Source organism: Phalacrocorax aristotelis, chromosome 7 (genome assembly GCF_949628215.1).
Source record: "Phalacrocorax aristotelis chromosome 7, bGulAri2.1, whole genome shotgun sequence".
Lineage (NCBI taxonomy): Eukaryota > Metazoa > Chordata > Aves > Suliformes > Phalacrocoracidae > Phalacrocorax > Phalacrocorax aristotelis.
In genome coordinates this window covers 295076-315810 of record NC_134282.1, presented here as the reverse complement: position 1 = coordinate 315810, position 20735 = coordinate 295076, and the positions used below count along the sequence as shown (strand labels likewise).

At 41.5% G+C, this 20735-nt stretch overlaps 1 protein-coding gene across 1 annotated transcript in view; it reads right to left on the bottom strand.

The window, feature by feature from the left end:
* MCF2L2 (MCF.2 cell line derived transforming sequence-like 2) overlaps nt 1–20735 on the bottom strand; it is a 191270-nt gene that overhangs the window by 107431 nt on the left and 63104 nt on the right. Inside the window, exons 5-12 of the mRNA XM_075098389.1 lie at nt 17140–17230; nt 15223–15342; nt 9283–9399; nt 5872–6021; nt 4702–4826; nt 3026–3140; nt 2243–2362; nt 740–931 (exon numbers count right to left, since the gene is read on the bottom strand). Coding sequence (XP_074954490.1) covers nt 740–931; nt 2243–2362; nt 3026–3140; nt 4702–4826; nt 5872–6021; nt 9283–9399; nt 15223–15342; nt 17140–17230 — 1030 coding nt within the window. The remainder of the gene's footprint in view (nt 1–739; nt 932–2242; nt 2363–3025; nt 3141–4701; nt 4827–5871; nt 6022–9282; nt 9400–15222; nt 15343–17139; nt 17231–20735) is intronic.

Sequence of the window (20735 nt, the reverse complement as noted above, 5' to 3'; positions counted from 1 at the left end):
AGGTTTGCCCTAACACGTCACTAAGGGGAACAAATGTTACTTCATAGCACCCAACAGTTCCTGGCCACAAGTTACCCCACCTAGATATGTAGAATAATAGCAAGTTCAGTTCAGCTCTCAAGGGCTAGACGTAACACGTAAAATAACAATATTCTGAGCAAAGAGGAGTATTGTTACTGTGGTTGCTGCGAAGCAAATCTGTTAGCTGTAGTACCTCATTTCAGCGTTCAGTCACACAATTATCCAAAAACCAAAATGAATATTTGAACTATATCAAAACTCCACAAAATTTCTTCGGCCTATAAAACTCAGTTACAAATACTCCAGAGCAGGTTTTTACTGTAAAATTTTGGTAATTCATGTTTCAGAGGAGGCTGGAATAGCATGCAGACATTCTCAAAGCATTTAGCTTGCCACCCTAGCTAGATCAGAGAAAGTGAAAACAGCTGAACAAGCAGTAAGCAGTAAGTAAACAACCAGTTCCTTTTTAAGCACTGGAATACATTTGCTTACCATTTCAAATTTAGGCCTAGCTCAATTTTTTCTTAGTTTTATGTCCTACTTTTCATCATTTTAAGACCATAATTATGGGAAGCTACTGCTCCAATTTTTATAGTAACAGTTTCTGGAGAAAAAAGGAATAAATACTTTTTCTCTTCAACCAAACTACCTGAGCTTACCAAAACATTTTATTTCAGTAGAACCTTACCAGGGCTGTTACCTGAGAAGGTTCACTCACCTTATCTAACTGCTTATGCAGCTCAAGAGACTTTCCCAAAATATCATACTTTTTCTTGGTTTCATTGGTAAAGTCATCACAAATACGCCTGAGTTCAACACACTTTGGTCTAATGGAGTCAACTGCATAATGGTTGTTTTGGATGAGCTGTTCTCCATGGAGAGCCAGGGACTGGGCCTTCTCCAAAGGTTCCTGTGAAATTAATGAGAAAAAAATCCAAAGTTAGATCTTAAAATGACATGCATAATAAAGACAATCTATCTCTGTAATCCCTGCTGTAGCCTGGGGGTAAAGGTTTGGGATATTAATCTAGATGATATGTTTTACTTTATGTTTACATTGAAGACCAACTTCATTTTCAGCGAGTATATTGAAACACAAGTTCCATCTGAACATCAGGAAATACTTTTTTACTGTGAGGGTGACTGAGCACTGGAACAGGTTGCCCAGAGAGGTTATGGAGTCTCAATCCTTGAAGGTTTTAAAAAGCCATCTGGACAACCTGCCCTCCTGGGCAAGCTGTTCTAGGTGGCCCTGCTTGAGTAGGGGAATTGAACAAGATGACCTCCAAAGGTCCTTTCATCCTTAATTATTCCGCAATAACTATGATTCTTTGAGCGTATGCCGCCTTGTTTCTCACATACTGGGGACATTCATTATACAACTTTTTGTCCGTGCAGAGTTCCCAATAATTAAACAAACTATGTTTTTTTCACTCACTAATTGCACTGTTTATAATGCTTTAGTTCATTTTTTATTTCAAGACATATTTTGGAAAACTCTTCAGATCCTACTGACTGAGTACAGTTCATAAGCTTAGTCACAATAGAATGAAGTCACAGGCGGCTAATGGGAATAGAGTGCACATCAATGTGTTATGTGATGTGGGCAATGGAAGGAAAATGCATGCTACTATAACTTTTGTTCCTTTAGGCTTCTGCAGAAGAGCTGTGCAAAAATCACAGTATTTCTAAAGCTTAATCCTATTATTAAAAACAATAGTCATCAGCTTTTCTGTTTGTGCATGTGCATCCTCCTCTGATTCAATGTACTTGTTTGTTCAGTTCTTTCTAATAACACTAAATGTGTTGTATATCACAGCTGACCAGCTGATGGAATTACAAAGTCCAAAAGTCTGCAAAAGAAAGGTGTTTATTGGAAGGCACAGGTGTTCCTCAAACTGCTAAGAGTCTGAATAGAATGGTCTTAAAACTTATCGGGCCAAGGTAACCCATTAGGTGTCAGAGCTGTTCAGATTCCGAAGATGGACCTAACCTTCTTTCCTGGTTTGAAATACTGATTTTTGAACTGGGTTCTAGTTTCCAAGTAACAAACCGGAACCACTGGGTCTGAACAACCCTGGCTTCTGGAAATTATGATCTGAGTTTTGCAATTTAAAATAATGACTCATGAAAAGAGAGTAAGCATGATGTAATGACAGTGACAGAGAAGTGTCTAGAAGATCACGTCTATAGCAGTTAGAATACTATATTGAGTGCAGACCTGTCCTTTCTCTTCCAGTTGTTTCTGTTCCCTTAGGAGGTGCTCCACTCGAGTCACACTGTTTCCAATGTCAGCAAAACCTGCTTGTGCTTCCATGAGATTATCCAGTGCCAGTTTTACCTAAAAAACAGCAAGAAAAAACATAAAACAAACAAACAAATGAAAAACATCCAAAAGCCCATCACAAGATACTCATAAAATTATAATAAACCTATGGCTTCTAAACATCCACCTACATCTTTTAGAAGAGTCTGCATCTCAAGTTTAGTGTTTCAGCTTGTTCGAAAATGGAAAAGCCAAAGAAAAAAGCAACAATCAACTGTTCTTGATTGTTGCCCCACCTCTTAGTATTTATTTAGGCACACACAGTTTTGAAGACTTTTAACTCCAGAGTCTGTATTACTCCAGAATCTGTATTACTCCAGCCTCTCGGCTGACAGCTGGGCTTTCTGAACTGCATTCCATAGACTCTGGTGGGATTGGCAACTTGACATTATAGAATTGATATTTTGTAACACCACACATAAATGCAAAATGATTTATCAAGAAGTTGGTGGTTTACATTTTGGCCTAACAGGCTGGCACTTTCCTCACTGTGCCTTATTCAAATTCAAAAGATACCTGATAGCTGTCAAGAATTTAATTTTTGAATATCCATTTCCTATTTTTTAATGAAGGGCTTCTCTCCCAGCCTCCTTTTTGGATTGCCAGTATACTCTAAGTATGGGTAAAATTTGACCTTATTTACCAGAGGAGGCTAGACAGAACGAACAAATGAAATACCTCTCTAAAATCATGTTCAAAGTGTCGAAGCTGCAGGCATTGTTCTAGTTTTAAGTGATGCTTGGTCCAAAATTGATCAAAAGCCTTTTCTGTTTCATCCAACTGAGCCAACAACCTGTTAAGAAATTAGAATGAAAAGACCTTAGTTATTTCCTACAGCTAATTTCTTTTAAGTTACACCAGTTGATGGCAGAAAGCAGAGTAGGGAGGTGGTGAGGAGCCTACACCCATGTAAGAACACTCTGTGTCAACTTTCCCTTAAACAAAAGAGAATGAAGTTTGCAGTGGGACAGGCAGGAGTGTGACTGATGAGTGACAACTACATGGATCCTCTGTGGCAGTTGCAGTCCTGCCTCCTGACCTGCAACAGGAACTCAGAGCTGTTCCATGCGCTGGCAGCAGAAGGCAGCTGTCTCTCCCTGCCTTCCACCCAGTTCTTCAAAGATAATTCACGCGAGGCTAATGCAGATTGAATATGATGTGATTATTATTTTAAGGAATGTTTAAAGCAGAACTTTACAACTTTTTCATTTTCTTCGCCCATCAGAAATAGGCATGGACTGAATAATTTTTCCCAATCCGTTTAAAACAATAGAAGTTCATAATACCTCCCATGGATGTTCTCATTTTGTGTAAATCACAAAACATTTATTCGCAAAGAAATTAGTGTCAAGGTGTCATACATCTTGAGTAAAATGTCTGACTACTGAGTCATCCTTACAGTCTCTCAGTGATCTATCAATTATATTACAAAGTAGAACAGTTTAAACAGAAAAAAATGAAAATAAAGTCTTCTCTGACTACTCTATATTTCAATAGATGGACACTTTTTGGGCAGCCTGGGGACCAGGCCTGATCTCCTACAAGCTCAGTGAGTGCTGGAATCATCAAGTTAGTGGGGCAAACACCAATAGCTCCCTCCTATTCCTCTCAAAAACAGAGTTCTGTTTTCAATTTATCCCTGAAAAACATGTTTTTAACCAAAGCTAGCTGTTGAATTCAAGATGAATTCGCACATTCTTTTGAGATGACTGTTTAAAGGATTTCTAAGTATTCAGTGAAAAATATCAGCTCAGCTTTACTTTTGGCAGCTTTGTTCCCAGTGAATGCAGACACACTGAAACACTAGCATGACATTTCTGTTTCCACGGCATCACATTGCACAGCAGAAACTTCTACACGGTGACTAAAGGCTGCATGGTAATAACGAGCATTGTAGGAAGGAATAGGGGTTTCTCTCTCTCTCTACGCAGCTGTGAAGGAGTATGTTTCAGAGTATCATCTTCATCTGTTCCTCCCCCAGTGTTTCCACAGACACGCACAAGCACGTACCCTCTCATCTCACATGGATTCAGATGCCATTTTCTAAACAGGCATAAAAGTTTGGAGGATGCATGTGTTATGGGGAAAATAAGTCCCACATTAAATCTTCAGCCAGGTGGTTTGTGGTCCAACCAAAAATTACCAAGAAATTCAGGACTTGTTTGAACTTGCCTTGATGGTTTAATCAAGTAACTTCCTCAAAGCTATTCCCTTCTCTGAGTTACCTGTCTAATAAATCCTGAAGAGCTGAACCAGTGGGAATTTATAACCTGCTTATTTAAACCATTTAAATTACACTTGCATTTCTTAGGAATAAATTAGCAACTTGCACAAGGTAATCTAGTTTCACAGACCTTTCTACTGTTGCCACATTTTCCAGTTCATCTGGACTGAGTTTACTGTTGGCGCTTCTGGTGACTGGCTCCCTAATGCATGTCAGTAGGGTGGCCCCCTGCTTCACAGCTAGTTTCAGCTCATCCTGCAGGAAAAAAACAAGCCAAACAAATTGTATGTACTTATCCTAACAACGCGCACATCTCTTAGATGGACAACATCGTAATGCTAAAGGAGGATTAAATACTTGGTGGGGATTAAATATTTGGAACAAAATACAAATGCTTAACAAAGATTACATGTGTCTCTAGAAATGCAGAGACTACATCTCTTCCTTTTTGATAGTAGATATATTTCTGAGAAAAAGAATAGTATATAACTTCTGAGCAGATTATATTTCTGACCGGGCAACTTGCAGAATAAATTTTTCTACCACAAATTGAATGTGGACCACAGATTGTTCAGTGAGCTCAGAGACTGTGCTGAGATACTGCACTTCTTAATGGAATTTCCTTGAACAACATTGTGACATGCTGAGCCACAGTATGTCAGCTATCGAGGAGTCATCCACAGAAGGTGTCTTCCCAGCATGAAAGATGAGCAATGAAAAGGACAATGAGGCTCAAACATTAACTTGTCAGCTGAGGAGTCCCCACATCACTGCACACTTCTTGCATAAAACTTGTTCTTGTGCTAATATCGCTTAAGTAGTATTTTTTCTCTTGTGTTTAACCCAAGGTGTTTGTTAACAGCAGTAATGTTTTCTTCCAAGCCTTACTCTGCAAAGGTAAACTTGCCCCAACTATTTTTTAAAAAAATTTTAAAAAGTGAAGTCATCTTCTAGTTAGATCATTCTGTCTATTCCTGAACTACCCTCACAGATGGTCTCTACATCTGCCCCAGTATGAGTTCATCCTTTCTGATGAACTCTTTGTCAGGAGCCCATGCTGTTCCAGGTGTGATCCCATCGCAGCCGCTCATACGGTGCAAGTGACATTTCCCTGTTCTATCATTCCTGAAGCTGTGAAATGTTTATTTTTTCATACTTGAATCAAATCAACCTCCTGAACCCAGGTTTCTCTCCTCTTCCATAGTTTCCAGACAATGGACTCCCAAATGATGGCTGAAAATTTTGTTAAGTCAAAAAATCATATATTATGCTGATGGAGCTGTCACAAAACAACATTCACCTTCAGTTTGCTATGGTGGTCAGTGTGTGCAGAAAGGAGCTCCTCTGTGCACTGCACATCGTTGGGGAGTTCAGTCTCTGCAAGGTCTGTTCCAAAGGTCTGTAGCATCTGTGCTGTTGTTTTTACTGTCATTGCAAAGTTTTCAATAGCCTGGAAAAGCAAGAGCATAAAGTCACAGGCTGGTTATTTACCCACAGCCCTTTAACAATGTGTAGTCCCTTCAGGCACGCTGTGCTGCAAATGTTACATGCCTGTAAAACTGGCCATATTGCCCTTTTTTTGGTGCATATGCTAAAAATTACAAATTAAATCCTGTGTCACAAATGATCTTTCTACGGGCCTACAATTATTATCATCTCCATGAACCAGCCAGGGAACTCCAAGAGCTTAGCAGACATAATGAAACCACAGAGGACATCAGCTTCGAAACGAGGACTGGAATTTCAGATCCTCTGCCCATGCTTGGTGGGAAATTTTGCTGTGTTTCATATTTTAATTAAGGCTTTATTTAAGTTGAGGAGACTCTGAATGTATATAGGGCAAAGACTTTTTACATTTATATTTATACAGCCATTGTTCACTCAGCAGCAGTCTGTCTCCCCCGACTTCTGAAAATGTGCATCTCCATCCTGCCTATCTGCACTAGACGCATTCCAGTCACTCCTGCCCATCTGTTCACATTAGTACACAAATACAACAACAACTTACTGCAAATACAGTTAAAATGCATAAATTTGTTGGAGCATTGTTATTTCTTTATCACTTGGGTGCACCACCACAAAACGAGACAGAAATCTGTGGTTTTACTTAAGAAAGAGGAAGTGAGGAAAGCTTAAAAAGAATGCTGCCTTTTAAGAGTAGGATATGTTGTTCAGACTTGTGAAATGTGATTAAAACCTTTGTATCTAGTAGCAAGTAACTGCATGGGATGTTTTTTCATGATCATTCCCCAATTTCATTAGGGACTGTATTGTCCTGGTTCTTTTTTTTCTTTACACTTTTTGTGTAAAGGAAACACTTCTTAACATAGAAACATTACACACAAACTTAAACACATCTTTATTCTTTACACTTTTTGATCTAAATCACCCAATGATTTCAGTCAATCAACAGCACTAGGGATGCTCTTACACCCAGGCAAACACTACATAGTTGTTGCAAGTTGCCATTCTCTTCTCCAGCAATGATGGGAATTCCCCATTTGCAACTAAGACAGGTAAAATTATGCTGTGTTCTCAGTTGAAACAAACAGGAGGTAGATCATCATTCAAAAGGTGCAGAGAGAAATTACATTCCACATATGTGATTTGTAACATGCCCCAAGTGTGGCAAAGCTAGTAGGGTTCATAGCTTTCTTCCCTTTTTTCCCATCAATTCATGCCTGCTTTCAACATAAGCAGTACAGACCCACATATGCTCTGGCTTATTAGTGCTTAGCAGCTGTAGCCTGCTGTTCTCACCACTGAAACTACTAGATTAGAGTTGATTGAAATGTCACACTTCTGACTGCAACACAGATAGAGCCATCTACAACCAAAGACCAGTTTACTAAAAGCCAAAAATGTACTCTGTGGGCGAGAAAGCTCATAGGCTTCTAGTCATTAAAGATAAGAAAGCAGAAACAAAGAACAGTGCAGTGAGATTGCTGTGCCACTACCATTTAGCAACAGTTTAAAGCTGTTTCGAAGAAAAACACTGGCAGTACAAGATAAGAGAAGCTGCAAAGGGGATGGAGACAGTAGCTCAGCAAGATTTAAAGTCTGGCTGTTTCAGGGTGCCACGGAGGCTCACGCTTCCCTGATAACCTCTTATCCAGCAGAGACTACTTGGCTGACTGCACAGCACCATGAGCTTATCAGTGTTTCACTTCATGGCATGCTTGTCCCCACCCTCTCTTGTGGGTATGAGCAATAAAGCGTTTCATATACCTATTATGGTCTGTGGGGTTTTCTTCAAGCCTCTGTGCTTGGTAAATGTTTTCAAACAAATGTAACCAAAAGATCTGAGGATTACATAGCCACATGCACCCCAAATTTTGGTTCACTTTTGTTTGCATATTTTACCAAATTATATATTCATGCTTTATGTAAACTCCTGTCATTAATAAACAATACAGCCTTTCCTGTGCCTCTTTTTACTTCCCTTCCTCATTTTTTCAAGACTTTAGCTGTTTGAAAGCTCATACAGATGATTCCTTCAGACTCACCCCTCCTGCAAGGACATTTTCATATTTTTGATACTTCTAACATGTAAGCCTGTTCATCTATCTCAATCCTAACTCACTGTAGTCAGCCCAACTATAAATGTAGTAAACCAGTGTTAGAGGAAATTCAGATTCTGTGCTTGCATATTTGGAAGCCTGAAATATTTGGTAGTTCTCACGGAGAGTAAAATTTAATTTTATATGGATAGTAAAGCACAGAAAATCATAGCAAGAAAGTGACAAAAGTGATTTGACTTAACAAAGCTACCTCAGAAAAGCTCTTTTTCTGCGTGTTAGACCTAACCTTCAGGTCAGCAACAACAGACTCAAACCTAAGGCTGCTCAGGACACTGCAAAACATTGGGACTACATACGAGTCTTGCAAGTAGATCCACAAAGACAGATGCAAACGTTGCATACTGTCTCCGGGAAATTAATTCATTTTCCAGGATCAGGACCCAGCTTTGCCCATTTTTGCTTTGATAATGAGACAATATTTTGGCTGCTGATGTGCCAGAGTTTGGGGTCTGTTCTTTGTAAACCGTCACCTTTTCTAGGCACCATAGCGAAGTGTTTACATTGGTTTGAAGCATCCACTGAGATGCATTAACCAACCCAAAAAGGGAACAAACAAACCTGTAACAAGTTTCCTCAAAGGCAACAGAATAAAAAAATCTTTCTGCCTTCCTACAATTATTAACTGTTCTTCAGTTAAAGTAAGACCCAGCTGGAGTGCATGTTTACATTGTACAGAAATGAAAACAAAGGAGAATAAAATCTAGTGTCTTGAGTATTTTTTTCTTCTCTTAAAAACATGGACTTAATTAATCATTAAAGTGAGAATCTTGACCTTTGATTCAATGAAGTGCTAAAGCATATATTCAACTTCAACCACGAGCTGAAGGCCTAAGAATCATCAATTATTCAAAAGCTAAGAATGTGCCAAAGGGCCTTGCTGAGTAAGAATACTATGACACTGTTAGGCCCTAGTCCAGGTCAAGAGTGAGAGACAGATTACTACTTCTATTACAAACTTTTGGAGAATTTACCTTTCTCTATTTGAGTCATGGATTTCCTCTCTCCACAAATCCCTAGCAGAATCTGTAGGCTGAAATGCAGCCGAAGAGCTACTACTTAATGATTGCTCTACATTCATCATCTGGAGAATGCTGGGTATAGACATGTGTAAGAACAACACCAACACTCACAGTTCGGTGATGTATCCACTGACTGTGGCCATACTCCAGGGTTCCTCCCAGCTCCCGTGTCAGCTGACTTTTGTCAATATAGCCATGCAGATCAGAGACAGAATTTAACATGATGATCTGAAACAAATCCAAACACAATGGACTGAGAGAAATAACGAGCCCTTTCAATCATTGTTCCTAGGATCTGGGTTTGCCTTAAACATATATGTCCAAACTTCAGTTCCACCACAGGGAGTAAGTTCTCATTATGTATTTGTTCATGCAATGGCCACAGTAAATACCCACTAGAATTTGCCTTCTCAACATGTACGTGACCATTCTTGAACCAATCATAATTTGACATCCTCTTGCTCCTTGCTAGGCTGAGGATGCAGTCATTTTGCATACGCATCAAGAGCAAAAGTATGCTATTTATAATGTTCACACAAACTTCAATCAAATAATTTCTACATTTTCTAGATAACTATTATTTACAGAGAAATGGAGAAGTAAGCAGGTTAGGCAGCTTCCTCAACACCAACCACTTGATCCAGGGAAGTGCTAAAATGAGACCGCTGAAAATAAGATTTTCCTTTCAGTTGCATCATTTTTATGGCACTGTATGTCCACTGAGTTCACTGGCATTATTCCTTTTTAAACCATGATGAGAGAGAAAGGAGAGACAAACCTAAATCCATTTTCTTACTAAAAAGTGTCCTTACCACTAGGCCTGCGTAATGAAAGCAAAAGATTTGCATTCAGCTTCAGGTAAGGAGTATTACTTTTTAGCCACCACTGTAAATCCGGCAACACAAGTGGTTACACAAATAACATACAGGTATTCAATGGTGGCTTGCTGTTCTAACAGCTAGAAAATACACCATTATTTCAGCAACAGAAAAACAAGATGTTGAGCACAAATGACTAGAAATTTTAAGCCTTACACTTTAATATATGTCAAATGTATTACTTTACTGTGCTGTTTAAAGAAAGGATAACTGCCTACACCTGTGAGCAGGCTCCAGGGGAGCATGGTAAGTACACTTGGCAAGCACTGTGGACAATGAGATGAGAACAGATATATGCAGGCAAGAGGATGTATATTCTAGGCTGGTAGTGCTCTAAGAAAAGCCTTGAGAACAAACCTGAAGAGGTTTTTAGCTGATCTTTGTTACAGAATCATTCTAGAACAATTCAGGTTGGCAGGAACCTCAGGCCTCTAGTCCAACTTCTTTCTCAAAGCTGGGTCAGCGGTGAGATCAAACCAGGTTGCTCAGCGCTTTATCCACCTGGGTCTGAAAAACCTCCAGGGACTGAGACTGTACAACCTCTTTAGGCAGTCTGGTCCCCTGCCTGATTAGCTCTGTGGCAAAATTTTTTTCCATAAGTTTTTCCTTATATCAAGTTAGAACTGCCCTTGTTTCACTTTATGTCAGTTACATCTTGTCCTTCAGAGCATGCACAACTTGGCTGCATGCTCTCAGTAACCTGCTTGGAGGGACTGGAAAGCTGCTGTTATGCGATATTAACCCTCCCAAGCCTTCCATTCTCCAGGTTAGGCAAGCCCAGTTCCCTCAGCATCTCCTTACAGAGCACATGCTCCAAACCCTGACCTTCTTAATGGCTCTCTGTTGAGCTGACTCCAGATTAATATTTTTCTTGTACTGGGGAACAAAAACTGGACAGGGTATTCTCAATGTGATCTAATGAGAACCAAGTAAAGGTGGATAATCGCTTGTCTCAATCTACTGGCTATTCTCCTGTTAATACTGTTGCTGTTAATGCAGGATGCTGATAGCTTCCTTTGCTGGAAAGGACCTGGGAACTTGGTAGACTGTACATAAGCCAGCAGTGTGCACTGGCAGCAGAGCTGCTCCCCAGACAGTCAGGCTGCAACCTGTATTGCTGTTAACAATACAACACTGTGATGCTGTTGGGAAGGAAGAACATGGGTTCTTCCTTCTTGAGAAAAGATGTCCTTCTGGAAGGAAGTCCTTCCCAGTTGCAGGACTTTGTATTTGTCCCTTTTGTATTTCTTAATATGCTGGTCAGCCCATTCCTTAAGCTTATGTTCCAGTGGACCTGTCTTTGTGTCTACCAACTGCCCGTCCCAATTTAGGGTCATCTGCAAACTTGATGACGGTGAACCCTGTTGCCTCTTCCAGGTCATTGATAAGGTTGTTAAACAGGGCAGGTCCCAGCAGATATCACTGCACCACTCCTCTTGTTGCCCACCTCCAGGTAGAGTATGACCCATTAACCATTACCCTCTGAGCCTAATTATGCAAGTAATTTTTAAATCCATCTAGTTGTCCACTCATCCAGAATTTAACATCATAACTTGAATACAAGAATATTGTGGGAGACACATCTGGTCCCATGGACCTGTATAGGTTGAATATTCTCAAGTAGTCCCTGACTTAACTCTTTTTCACTTCCAGCAGTTTATCTTCTCCTTGAACCCTGCTTCTAAACACAGAGGCCAGGAGACCTTGTTGGTGAAGAAACTGAGGCAAAGAAAGCACAGAGTACCTCAGCCAAAGCTAAAGGGAAAGCTGTTCTCTGAATGTGTTACCAAACGCTGTTTTGTTATGATCAAAGCCAGGAAACTCAAAAACTAGATCATCCTGGAGTAGCCTCAGACTGGAATGTGAAGTCTATGCACTACTCCTGTATTACAAATCGCCTTTGAGAAAGTAAGCCTTAACTGCTTTGTAGCTCTTCCCCATCAGAGATGTTGCTGACAAGTTGGACACCTTTTGATACTCCAAACTTCACTGAAACTACAGAGGAACACTATAATGCACTTCTCTTTTAGGAAGATGTTTGTTTTAACCTGATATACTCAGCATGAACCACAGAGCACAAGTCTTTGCCCCGCAGGCATCTCTGCAGGAGAAAGCTTAGGAGGGATCCAACACCCAGCTAAGAAACCAATCTTACTGAGCATTAGCATCTCCCATACTTCTTGCCAGACTGAACACAGCCATATTCAGTATGCTGGAGAATACAAGAGAGTAGCAGTTTAGAAGAGGAGGGCCTGTGTAAGCACATCAGTACGGAACACAGACCTGCGGTGGGGCTGCTTTATGATGGGTTAGACCATCTTAAAGAAGTCGCAGTCTACAATGGTCAAAGAAGTGTCTGCTATGGACAGATTATTCAGCCTTTTGTGTATGCTATGAAGATGCTTTAATTCCCTTCCCATGATGGGAGGTTCCTTAGGTAAATTGCTTGGTGTTCCTTTTGAATTCCCAGATTTTATCTCAAATGAACCCTAGTGTATCTCCAATATTTCTGTATCCTGCTCCTGGGTAATGATAGTTAATCAAATAACTATGCCAATAGAGATTTACCTCAGGAGGTTTTATTAACCACATTCATATGCCCATAATTCTGCTAGTTTAGGCTGGGGTAGAGTTAATTTCCTTCCCAGTAGCTGGTATGGGGTTATGTTTTGGATTTGTTCTGGAAACGTGTTGATAATACAGGGATATTTTTGTTACTGCTGAGCAGGGCTTACGCAGAGTCAAGGCCTTTTCTGCTCCTCACCCCACCAGTGTGTGGGCTAGGGGTGCACAAGAAGCTGGGAGGAGATACAGCCGGGACACAGCTGACCCCAAGAAGCTGTCCAAGCTGTCCAAGAAGACACCAAACTAAACTCATATCTTGATCTTCCTGCCTGTAAGAAAGGTAAATTACTATTTAATACTTAATGCAGTGCTTGACCTCTGCCTAGAATTAACTTCTCTTCCAACTTTGATAGTTTCAAGTTGGATTTGAAATGCAATGCTGGCATCAAATAAATTGCTAAAAGTACAGAAAATGCTAGTTCTTGATGGAGTTGTCTACTCCCCTGCTGCAGTTGCTGGTACAACAGTTGCTATGGTAACAGATTGTGGCTTATTAAATATAGAAACATTCAATTTTCAGGGTGAAATAAAATTTAAATATTTTGTTTTGTAATCAAATATATTTTTTACAACAGTTTTGTATTTTCATTACAAAAAAACCACCCTTGCCAAACTACAATCAACGTTACAATTTAATCCACAATAGCCAAATGAATATTCATGGTTCCTTTTCTGTATGCATTGTAATAAATGGGCTGCTGTCTCTTAATTCAGCAGAAGCACAAAGTGTCTTAAAACACCTGAACTTCAGACTTAGGTATTGAGAGAGCTGGAATTCAGTGGAGGAGAGCCACGGGGTTTTGCAAAACAATACAAAACCACATGCAAAATCCAAAGCAATCATATGAAATTACTCCAGTAAAGTCATTGTGGAACATAGTATGAGTCTGTTCCAGGATGAAATACCATTAATAATCATCATTCAAGTTTATTTATAAAACACTTTGAAACCACATGCAAACATGCAGCTAGGAGCAACTCCCAGAAGAGCTCTCAGAATAATCTAAAACTTAAACTCTTTTAGGACTGATAACCTTCTTCAAATCACATTCTCATGAACTCACAGCATACGCCAAGTGCATATAAAAAGAAGTAAAAAACAAACTTTGAATCTTGAGTGCATGGGGATCATAAAAGGCTTTAAAAACAGGCAGTGTTATGCAAGCACTTAACAGGGGCACTGTCAGATTGCCAGCAGTCCCATGGACAATTCATAAAACAGTGCAGAATTCAGCCCTAGCCTGCTCCGTAGTCCTAAGTAATTATGTTTATCACTGGAGTGAGAAGACCTACGTCTGCCTACATCAGGGGAAGAGCTCCACTGAGTCCCCCAGGGATCAATATTGGGCCCAATGTTATTCAATATCTGTATAAGTGACCTGGATAACGGCATCAAGTGTAGCCTGATGAAGTTTGCGGATGACACCAAATTGAGTGGGGAAGTAGACACTGCAGAAGGGAGAGATGGTGCGCAGGGAGATCTGGATAGGCTGGAGGAGTGGGCCAGCAAGAACCTTATGAAGTTCAACAAGGACAAGTGTGAGATCATGCACCTGGGAAAACATAATCTGGGAGTGCAGCAAAGGCTGGGATCCACCTGGCTGGAGAGCAGCTCTGTGGAAAGGGACTGGGGGTCCTGGTGGGCAGGAAGCTCAACATGAGCGAACAGTGTGCTGCTGCGGCCACGAAGGCCAACAGAATGCTGGGTTGCTTCAAAAAGGGCATCACCAGCAGAGAGAAAGAAGTCATTATCCCGCTCTACTCAGCGCTTGTCAGGCCACACCTGGAGTACTGTGTACAGTTCTGGTCCCCTCTATACAAAAAGGATGTGGACAGGCTGGAAGGGGTTCAGAGAAGAGCCACCAAGATGATCACAGGACTGGGAAGCTGCCGTACGAGGATAGGCTGGGAGAACTGGGTTTGTTCAGCCTTGAGAAAAGGAGGCTCAGAGGGGATCTCATCACCATGTACCAGTACTTAAGGGGTAGCTACAAAGAAGACAGAGACTCCCTTTTTACAAGGAGTTCCATGGAGAGGACAAGGGGGAATGGAGATACAAGTTGCTCCTGGGGAGATTCCAATTGGACACGAGAGGGAAAATTTTCACAGTGAGAACAGTCAACCATTGGAATCATCTCCCCAGGGAAGGGGTTGACTCAGCCACGTTGGACACCTTCAAGAGTCGTCTGGACAAGGTGCTGGGCCATCTTGTCTAGACTGTGCTCTTCCCAGAAAGGTTGGACTAGATGATCCCTGAGGTCCCTTTCAACCTGTGATTCTGGAAGATGTCAATACTTAAGAACCAAGTCACATTTTATAGTTGCACTGACCTTCCACATGGGAACATGTCCATTAAATACTGTGAAGCATCCGCTGGTAATTAACTCTTTGGCATTACTGTTACACACACCATACAGACCAGCATCAAAGTCCCCAGCTGCCACTTGCAATGAAATTGCAGTTACTGGGTTATGAGAAATTGCTGACACTTAAGAACTGCAGACATGGAGATAATGAAAACACATGGACAAAAAAAATGCATGCTTACCGGTACCTTCATTTTAAAGTCATCTCGATAGAGTTTAATGCCAATGTCAGCTATTGTCCTTTGGATAAAGCGGGAGGGTCTGAGGACAAACACCAGCTGCAGGTTTCCTGGAAATGCTCCCTGCAAGAAATACAGAACTATTAGAAGGCACAACACTGCCTTACAGGAAGGCCAAGGGAATTTTCAGCCAAGCATTTCCTAAGGGGGGCAAAGCAGGTAGGACTTATTGAACCTTGCTCAATCCAGCTGCTAATAATATCTGCTGGCCCATTCAGCACGAGCCCATTGTCACAATCTCCAAAGACAACAGAAAGAGCAGCCATGGATTTTACTGTCCAGCCATACATTGCTTTCTGATACGGATTCAGCACAGAGCTCTAAAGTTTCTGCACTAGTGCCTTCCTCCCCCAGATCTGAACTGCACAAAGCCCTCTTTGCACTACCACACCATAGGTTTTCCCATTTTTTTAGATTGCCGCCACTAGAGGGCAAAACTTCCTACCTACAAAAACTGGCTACCCACCGTCAGACTTGGTGAAAGAAGCTGGTGGCACAGATAAATTCCCCAGGCTGACCTACTTTCTCACTCTGGAAAGGGTTTTTAATCTTTTTAACCTCACGTATTTTTACACACACAGAGGCACTCAACACATTCAGCAAACATGGCCCTGTCTGCAACACTCAGCCTACATCTTTCACGCACTCCTTTGAGCTCATCCAGCATAAAAGAACAATTTGTAGAACAGAGCAGCTAAAAAGAACTGAGAATGAAAAGCAATTCTGTCCAAATTCCTTGAAAGAACTTAAAGCTGTCTTGGTCATCCCTCCATCTTACACCTCTGTGTATAAGCACTTTCTCCTCACAGAGCACATGTTCCTGGTAATAGATGTATAAAACCAGCTGCTTTTATTAGCACTGAAAAGCAGCTCTAATAACTCTGCCTTTTGCAAATGAGATATAATAAGCTATTAAGAGTTTCTGACAGAGATCACCTACTACCATGCAAATACAAGCTCCTTGGGATCTGTTTACACACAGAACTGTATAGGTTGGAAAAGATCTTTAAGATCATTAAGTCCAACCATAAACCTGAAAACACTGCCTAGTCCACCACTAATCCATGTCCCTAAGCACCACATCTAAACATCTTTTAAATACGCCAATGGATGGTGACTCCCCCACCTCTCTGGGCAGCCTGTTCCAATGCTTGATCACTCTTCCAGCAAAGAAATTTTCCCTAATATCCAATCTAAACCTCCCCTGACACAGCTTGAGGCTGTTTCCTCTCATCCTATCACTTGTTTCTCGGGGGAAGAGACCAACCCCCCCCTCACTCCAGCCCCTCTCAGGCAGCTGCAGAGAGCGAGAAGGGCTCCCCTCAGCCTCCTCTTCTCCAGGCTAAACCCCCCCCAGCTCCCTTAGCCGCTCCCCAGCACACTTGTGCTCCAGACCCTGCTCCAGCCCCGCTGCCCTTCTCTGGACACGCTCCAGCACCTCAAGATCATCCTTGTCCTGAGGGGCCCAAAACTGAGCCCAGGATTTGAGGTGTGGCCTCACCAGCATCTAGTACAGGGGGATTTCTGTGATAATCAGGCTGCATCATCACTCCTCAGTGCACAGAAGGGTACCTCTTTTATACTCTTCCTAGGAACCAACTCAAATTACTAGAATTTATATTGCAGTCAAAACAGAAAATAAGGAATTTTTCCTAATTGAGCCGTAAAGAAGGCTGTGTAATTTGTTACTGCAGCTTCCTCCCTCTCTTATTTAACACTCATGAGCTTCAGGGCAGGGAAGAATCTGCATCCACAGCCAGAAAATAGGAGCTACAAATGAGCACATGAGGCTGTCCTGTGCTGAAGGTTCTGCAGATAATCTTAATTTCTAGAAGATAATTTTTAAAAGCTAGCACTTACTGCTATCCGTGTCAGGGATGCCTTGACTGCACTCCATTTGTCCCGTCGTCTGTCTATGATGATGATGAATCCGATGCTGGCAGCCTCCAGACTGCAAAACAGATGAAATAAGTATGCTGGGTTACATGGAGATACACCGGTTCCAAGGAGTTGTACTGCAGCAAAACACAGTCTCCATCAGATCACCCTCTAAGCCCATTATGAAAATGCAACGGACAGTGGAAAGAATGAATATTTGGCAGAAATTCACATGAAAACGAAAGCCAGCAAATTTTTCCCTTTCCGGCATAAAGCTAGCAGCTTAAACAAAACATGAATATTTTATCTGCTAAATCTCAGGTTTACTCTGAGGTTACCATGCTACCCTGATGACAAATCTAGGTGATATTAATAGTTCAGGATCAGAAATTACACTGTGCTGTATTTAAGGCAAAAACCTCAGATATCGTTTTGTCTGCAAAATATTTCAAGTTATTAGACATCCCACTTCAGTCTTCATTCTCCGTGCATGCTGACATCTGACGGGGCACTTAGCTCCAGGGAGTCGGTATCTCCCTACTGCCACCACCTTGCCTGTGTACACAATGCCCCAGGAATTCTGATAGACAAAGCGGGAATTGAAGAGTTGTATCTTTCCAACCACAAACTGGTTCTAGGGTTACGAGTAATTCAAAAGTATCCTTTTCACATATTGGCTAGAATCACAGTTGCTGTTCCTTCTCAGTACTTCTCAAGGAGGATCTATGAGGCACTGATTTGATGCTCCACCCCATCTATGTAGACCTCATAAATATCCCATTCTCTCTCTCTCAAAAATCCCACTTTGGTGTGCAGGGCTTCAGTGGGACTGCTTTACTCTCTGCCTTCCAAGAGGGCTCAGACTTGGACAGAAGTCATTCGACTTCTCTTGTAAGCACACACTGAGAAAAATCTCCACAAACTTCATTATAGCAGGATGGCTCAGTCATCTCTAGACAAACCAGAGGCAGGCAGAAAAAGTATACATGTTGTCACAATCACAGAACGTACTGCAATCGAACATCTAATTACAGCTTAAGATCAAGAGAAATTGCATAAAACATTTCCTTGATTCCTTCTCCATTGTTCATACAAGAAGCATCCCAGGAACACCATCTTCATGGGTTGTTTTGTGCAAACTCATGTCAGTAATCCACTGAAAAGCACCAACAATACCAACTCTAGGCTTGTGCTGCAGCTTTGCGGCATCAAGAACAGCAACCTGGAAGCCAGATTGTGTTGTGCAAGAAGTGTTGTGCAAATCTGGGATGCCACGCAAGTGTTCCTAGTAGTTCATGCTGGTACTAGGAAAACTTGCTGAATTTCCCACTTCAATATTTTTTACAGCATTCCTCTGAGAATTACAAAGTTCAATGACACTAGATGACCTTTCCTCTTAAGTAGTGCAACATGCACCTCTGTAGGCAGAGGACAGAAAACGTGTTTTCAGCAGTGCCTCTCAAGCACAGGAAGATAATTCATCAGTTCCTCCTTTGAGATATATGTACATATATGTAAGTATATGCATATACTTCAACAGCCCTACAAGTGTTTCAAGGGAAAATGCCCAGCATGGTATCTACGTGTTTGCTCTAGATGCTAGGAAAAAAGGGTTCAGAGGAAGGCAACAAAGACATTGTGTGTGTGTGTTGCACACTGTTACAGAAAGGGTATGAGAAACTAAACACAAAAGTCTCAGCCTGGGGGGGTTCCTAACCTACCCAAAAATCTGCATTGGTTTTATCAAACTGCTGGTGCTGACTGGGACAAAAAATTGCTTTGGAAGTCTAGTAGGCATGAAAGGCCTGGGCAAATCAGCCTCAGCCTCCAGACCAGCAGGTAGCATCTCTGTTGACAGGGTGCCTGTCCTGCCTAACGAAGATACACAGGAGGAGGTCAGGCTTTTTCTCTCTGCCTTGACAACCAATGCTGCTGCATTATAGGTGAAGTGCCAGGAATTCTGGTTACATCTCAGACAGAGGAGGTTTGGGTAAATTTGCTAATAGTTTGGGAAATCAAAACAAGCACAAATCCCTGTGTTATTTTCTTCCTTTGTTTGTGTGATACATGTCCAAAATTTTCTTTTTTGTTTAGTACTTTGCCAAGAAACATTTGGGTGACTACAGAAGGACACTGCTAGAAATTGTAGGGTTCAAATGCATTCAGGAGTCACAAGGGGAAGGAAAGGAAGGGTGGTTTTTGCTTCTCTGTTCCTATTTAATACCCCCAGCACAGCATCTCACTCCAGGCAAAAGGCTGGGGTGGTACAAACTGCCACTCAGCATCAGAGCTGCATCCACCCTGGGCACAGTGGTCTGCCAATCCCTGTGCCAACAACAGCCCCAGTTACCCTGTTTACTGCAGATGAACCTGGAAATCACAAGCTCCCAATCCTCCGGTTTGCCCCAAAAGGCAAAAAAGCCATTGAGAAGCTGTCAAATAGAAACACGCTCTAAAAACCAGACTGGTGTGGGTTCCGCCCAGTTCCCCGGCCTAGGAGGCAGGAGACGATCCAGTCAACACTGACTGCTGTGTGACCATCCAGTCCACAGAAAACTGGCTTGTTAAAGACAGGATGATACTCATTAACAGATACTTAAAAACTCTCCTATATACCATCCACCAGTTCAGACTAATCCAGAATAAAGTTTTTAAACATTTGATACTGATAATACTAACAGCTGTCACAATCCAGTGCTCCTAAAAACAGTCCCAGCACCCTTGCTGGCCTCTTGTTAAAGCACAGACTCAGGCATGCTCTGGCCCCATACTGGTCAAGGTCATCTCTTCTATTCGCGATTCTTCAAAAGACCAGAGAAATGAGTAATCACAAGATGCGTGATTACTTAGGTTCCTTTGCTCTTGCAGGGAACAGGATTTGATCCAAATATCTGGTTAACCAGAACAAATACAAAAAAATGTTTGTTGTGCCTAATTATTCCAAGAGAACAATGTTACAATTCAACATCCATGTTGCTTACAGTGTGTTACTGAAATTGACTTAAAAATTACACAATCTGAAGAAGGAGGAAAATAGTGGGGAAAGAAGATGAGAAAACCACATGCTGCTAAGAAGCAAAGCAGCTGAGCAGAGCACAGAAGAAAATATGGGAGAATATCTACATCACTCAAAATCACTCTGGCAGGCTACACAAAGGCAAGCAGCAAAGAAACCATTCGGATGCACCTCTGTAAATATTGGCTGCTACAGCTTGATAGATACAGCACAACAAGGGTCTAGGCAAGAGAGGTACCTTTGGACAACAGAAAACTCAAAATGGGCCTGTAACCCTGACGCAAAGCTAGACCTCATCCTTCTGCAACGTTACTCCCTGCTTTTCACCTTGATGTTCAATTGTCTTCACTGAGATAAGCCAATAGCATTTGTGTGTCTTTTATAATTTTTTTTTTTTACTAGATAGGGATGATATAAGACCTAAATTTAACAAGGGAAACAGAGAGAGTGTCAGCAAGTGATCCTATTTCATTCAGCAAGCTGAAAGGAAAGGCCATACCAAGGTCTGAATATCATTTGGCACTAAGGGATGCATGCAGGCAAACAGCCGTGGGAAGAAGCT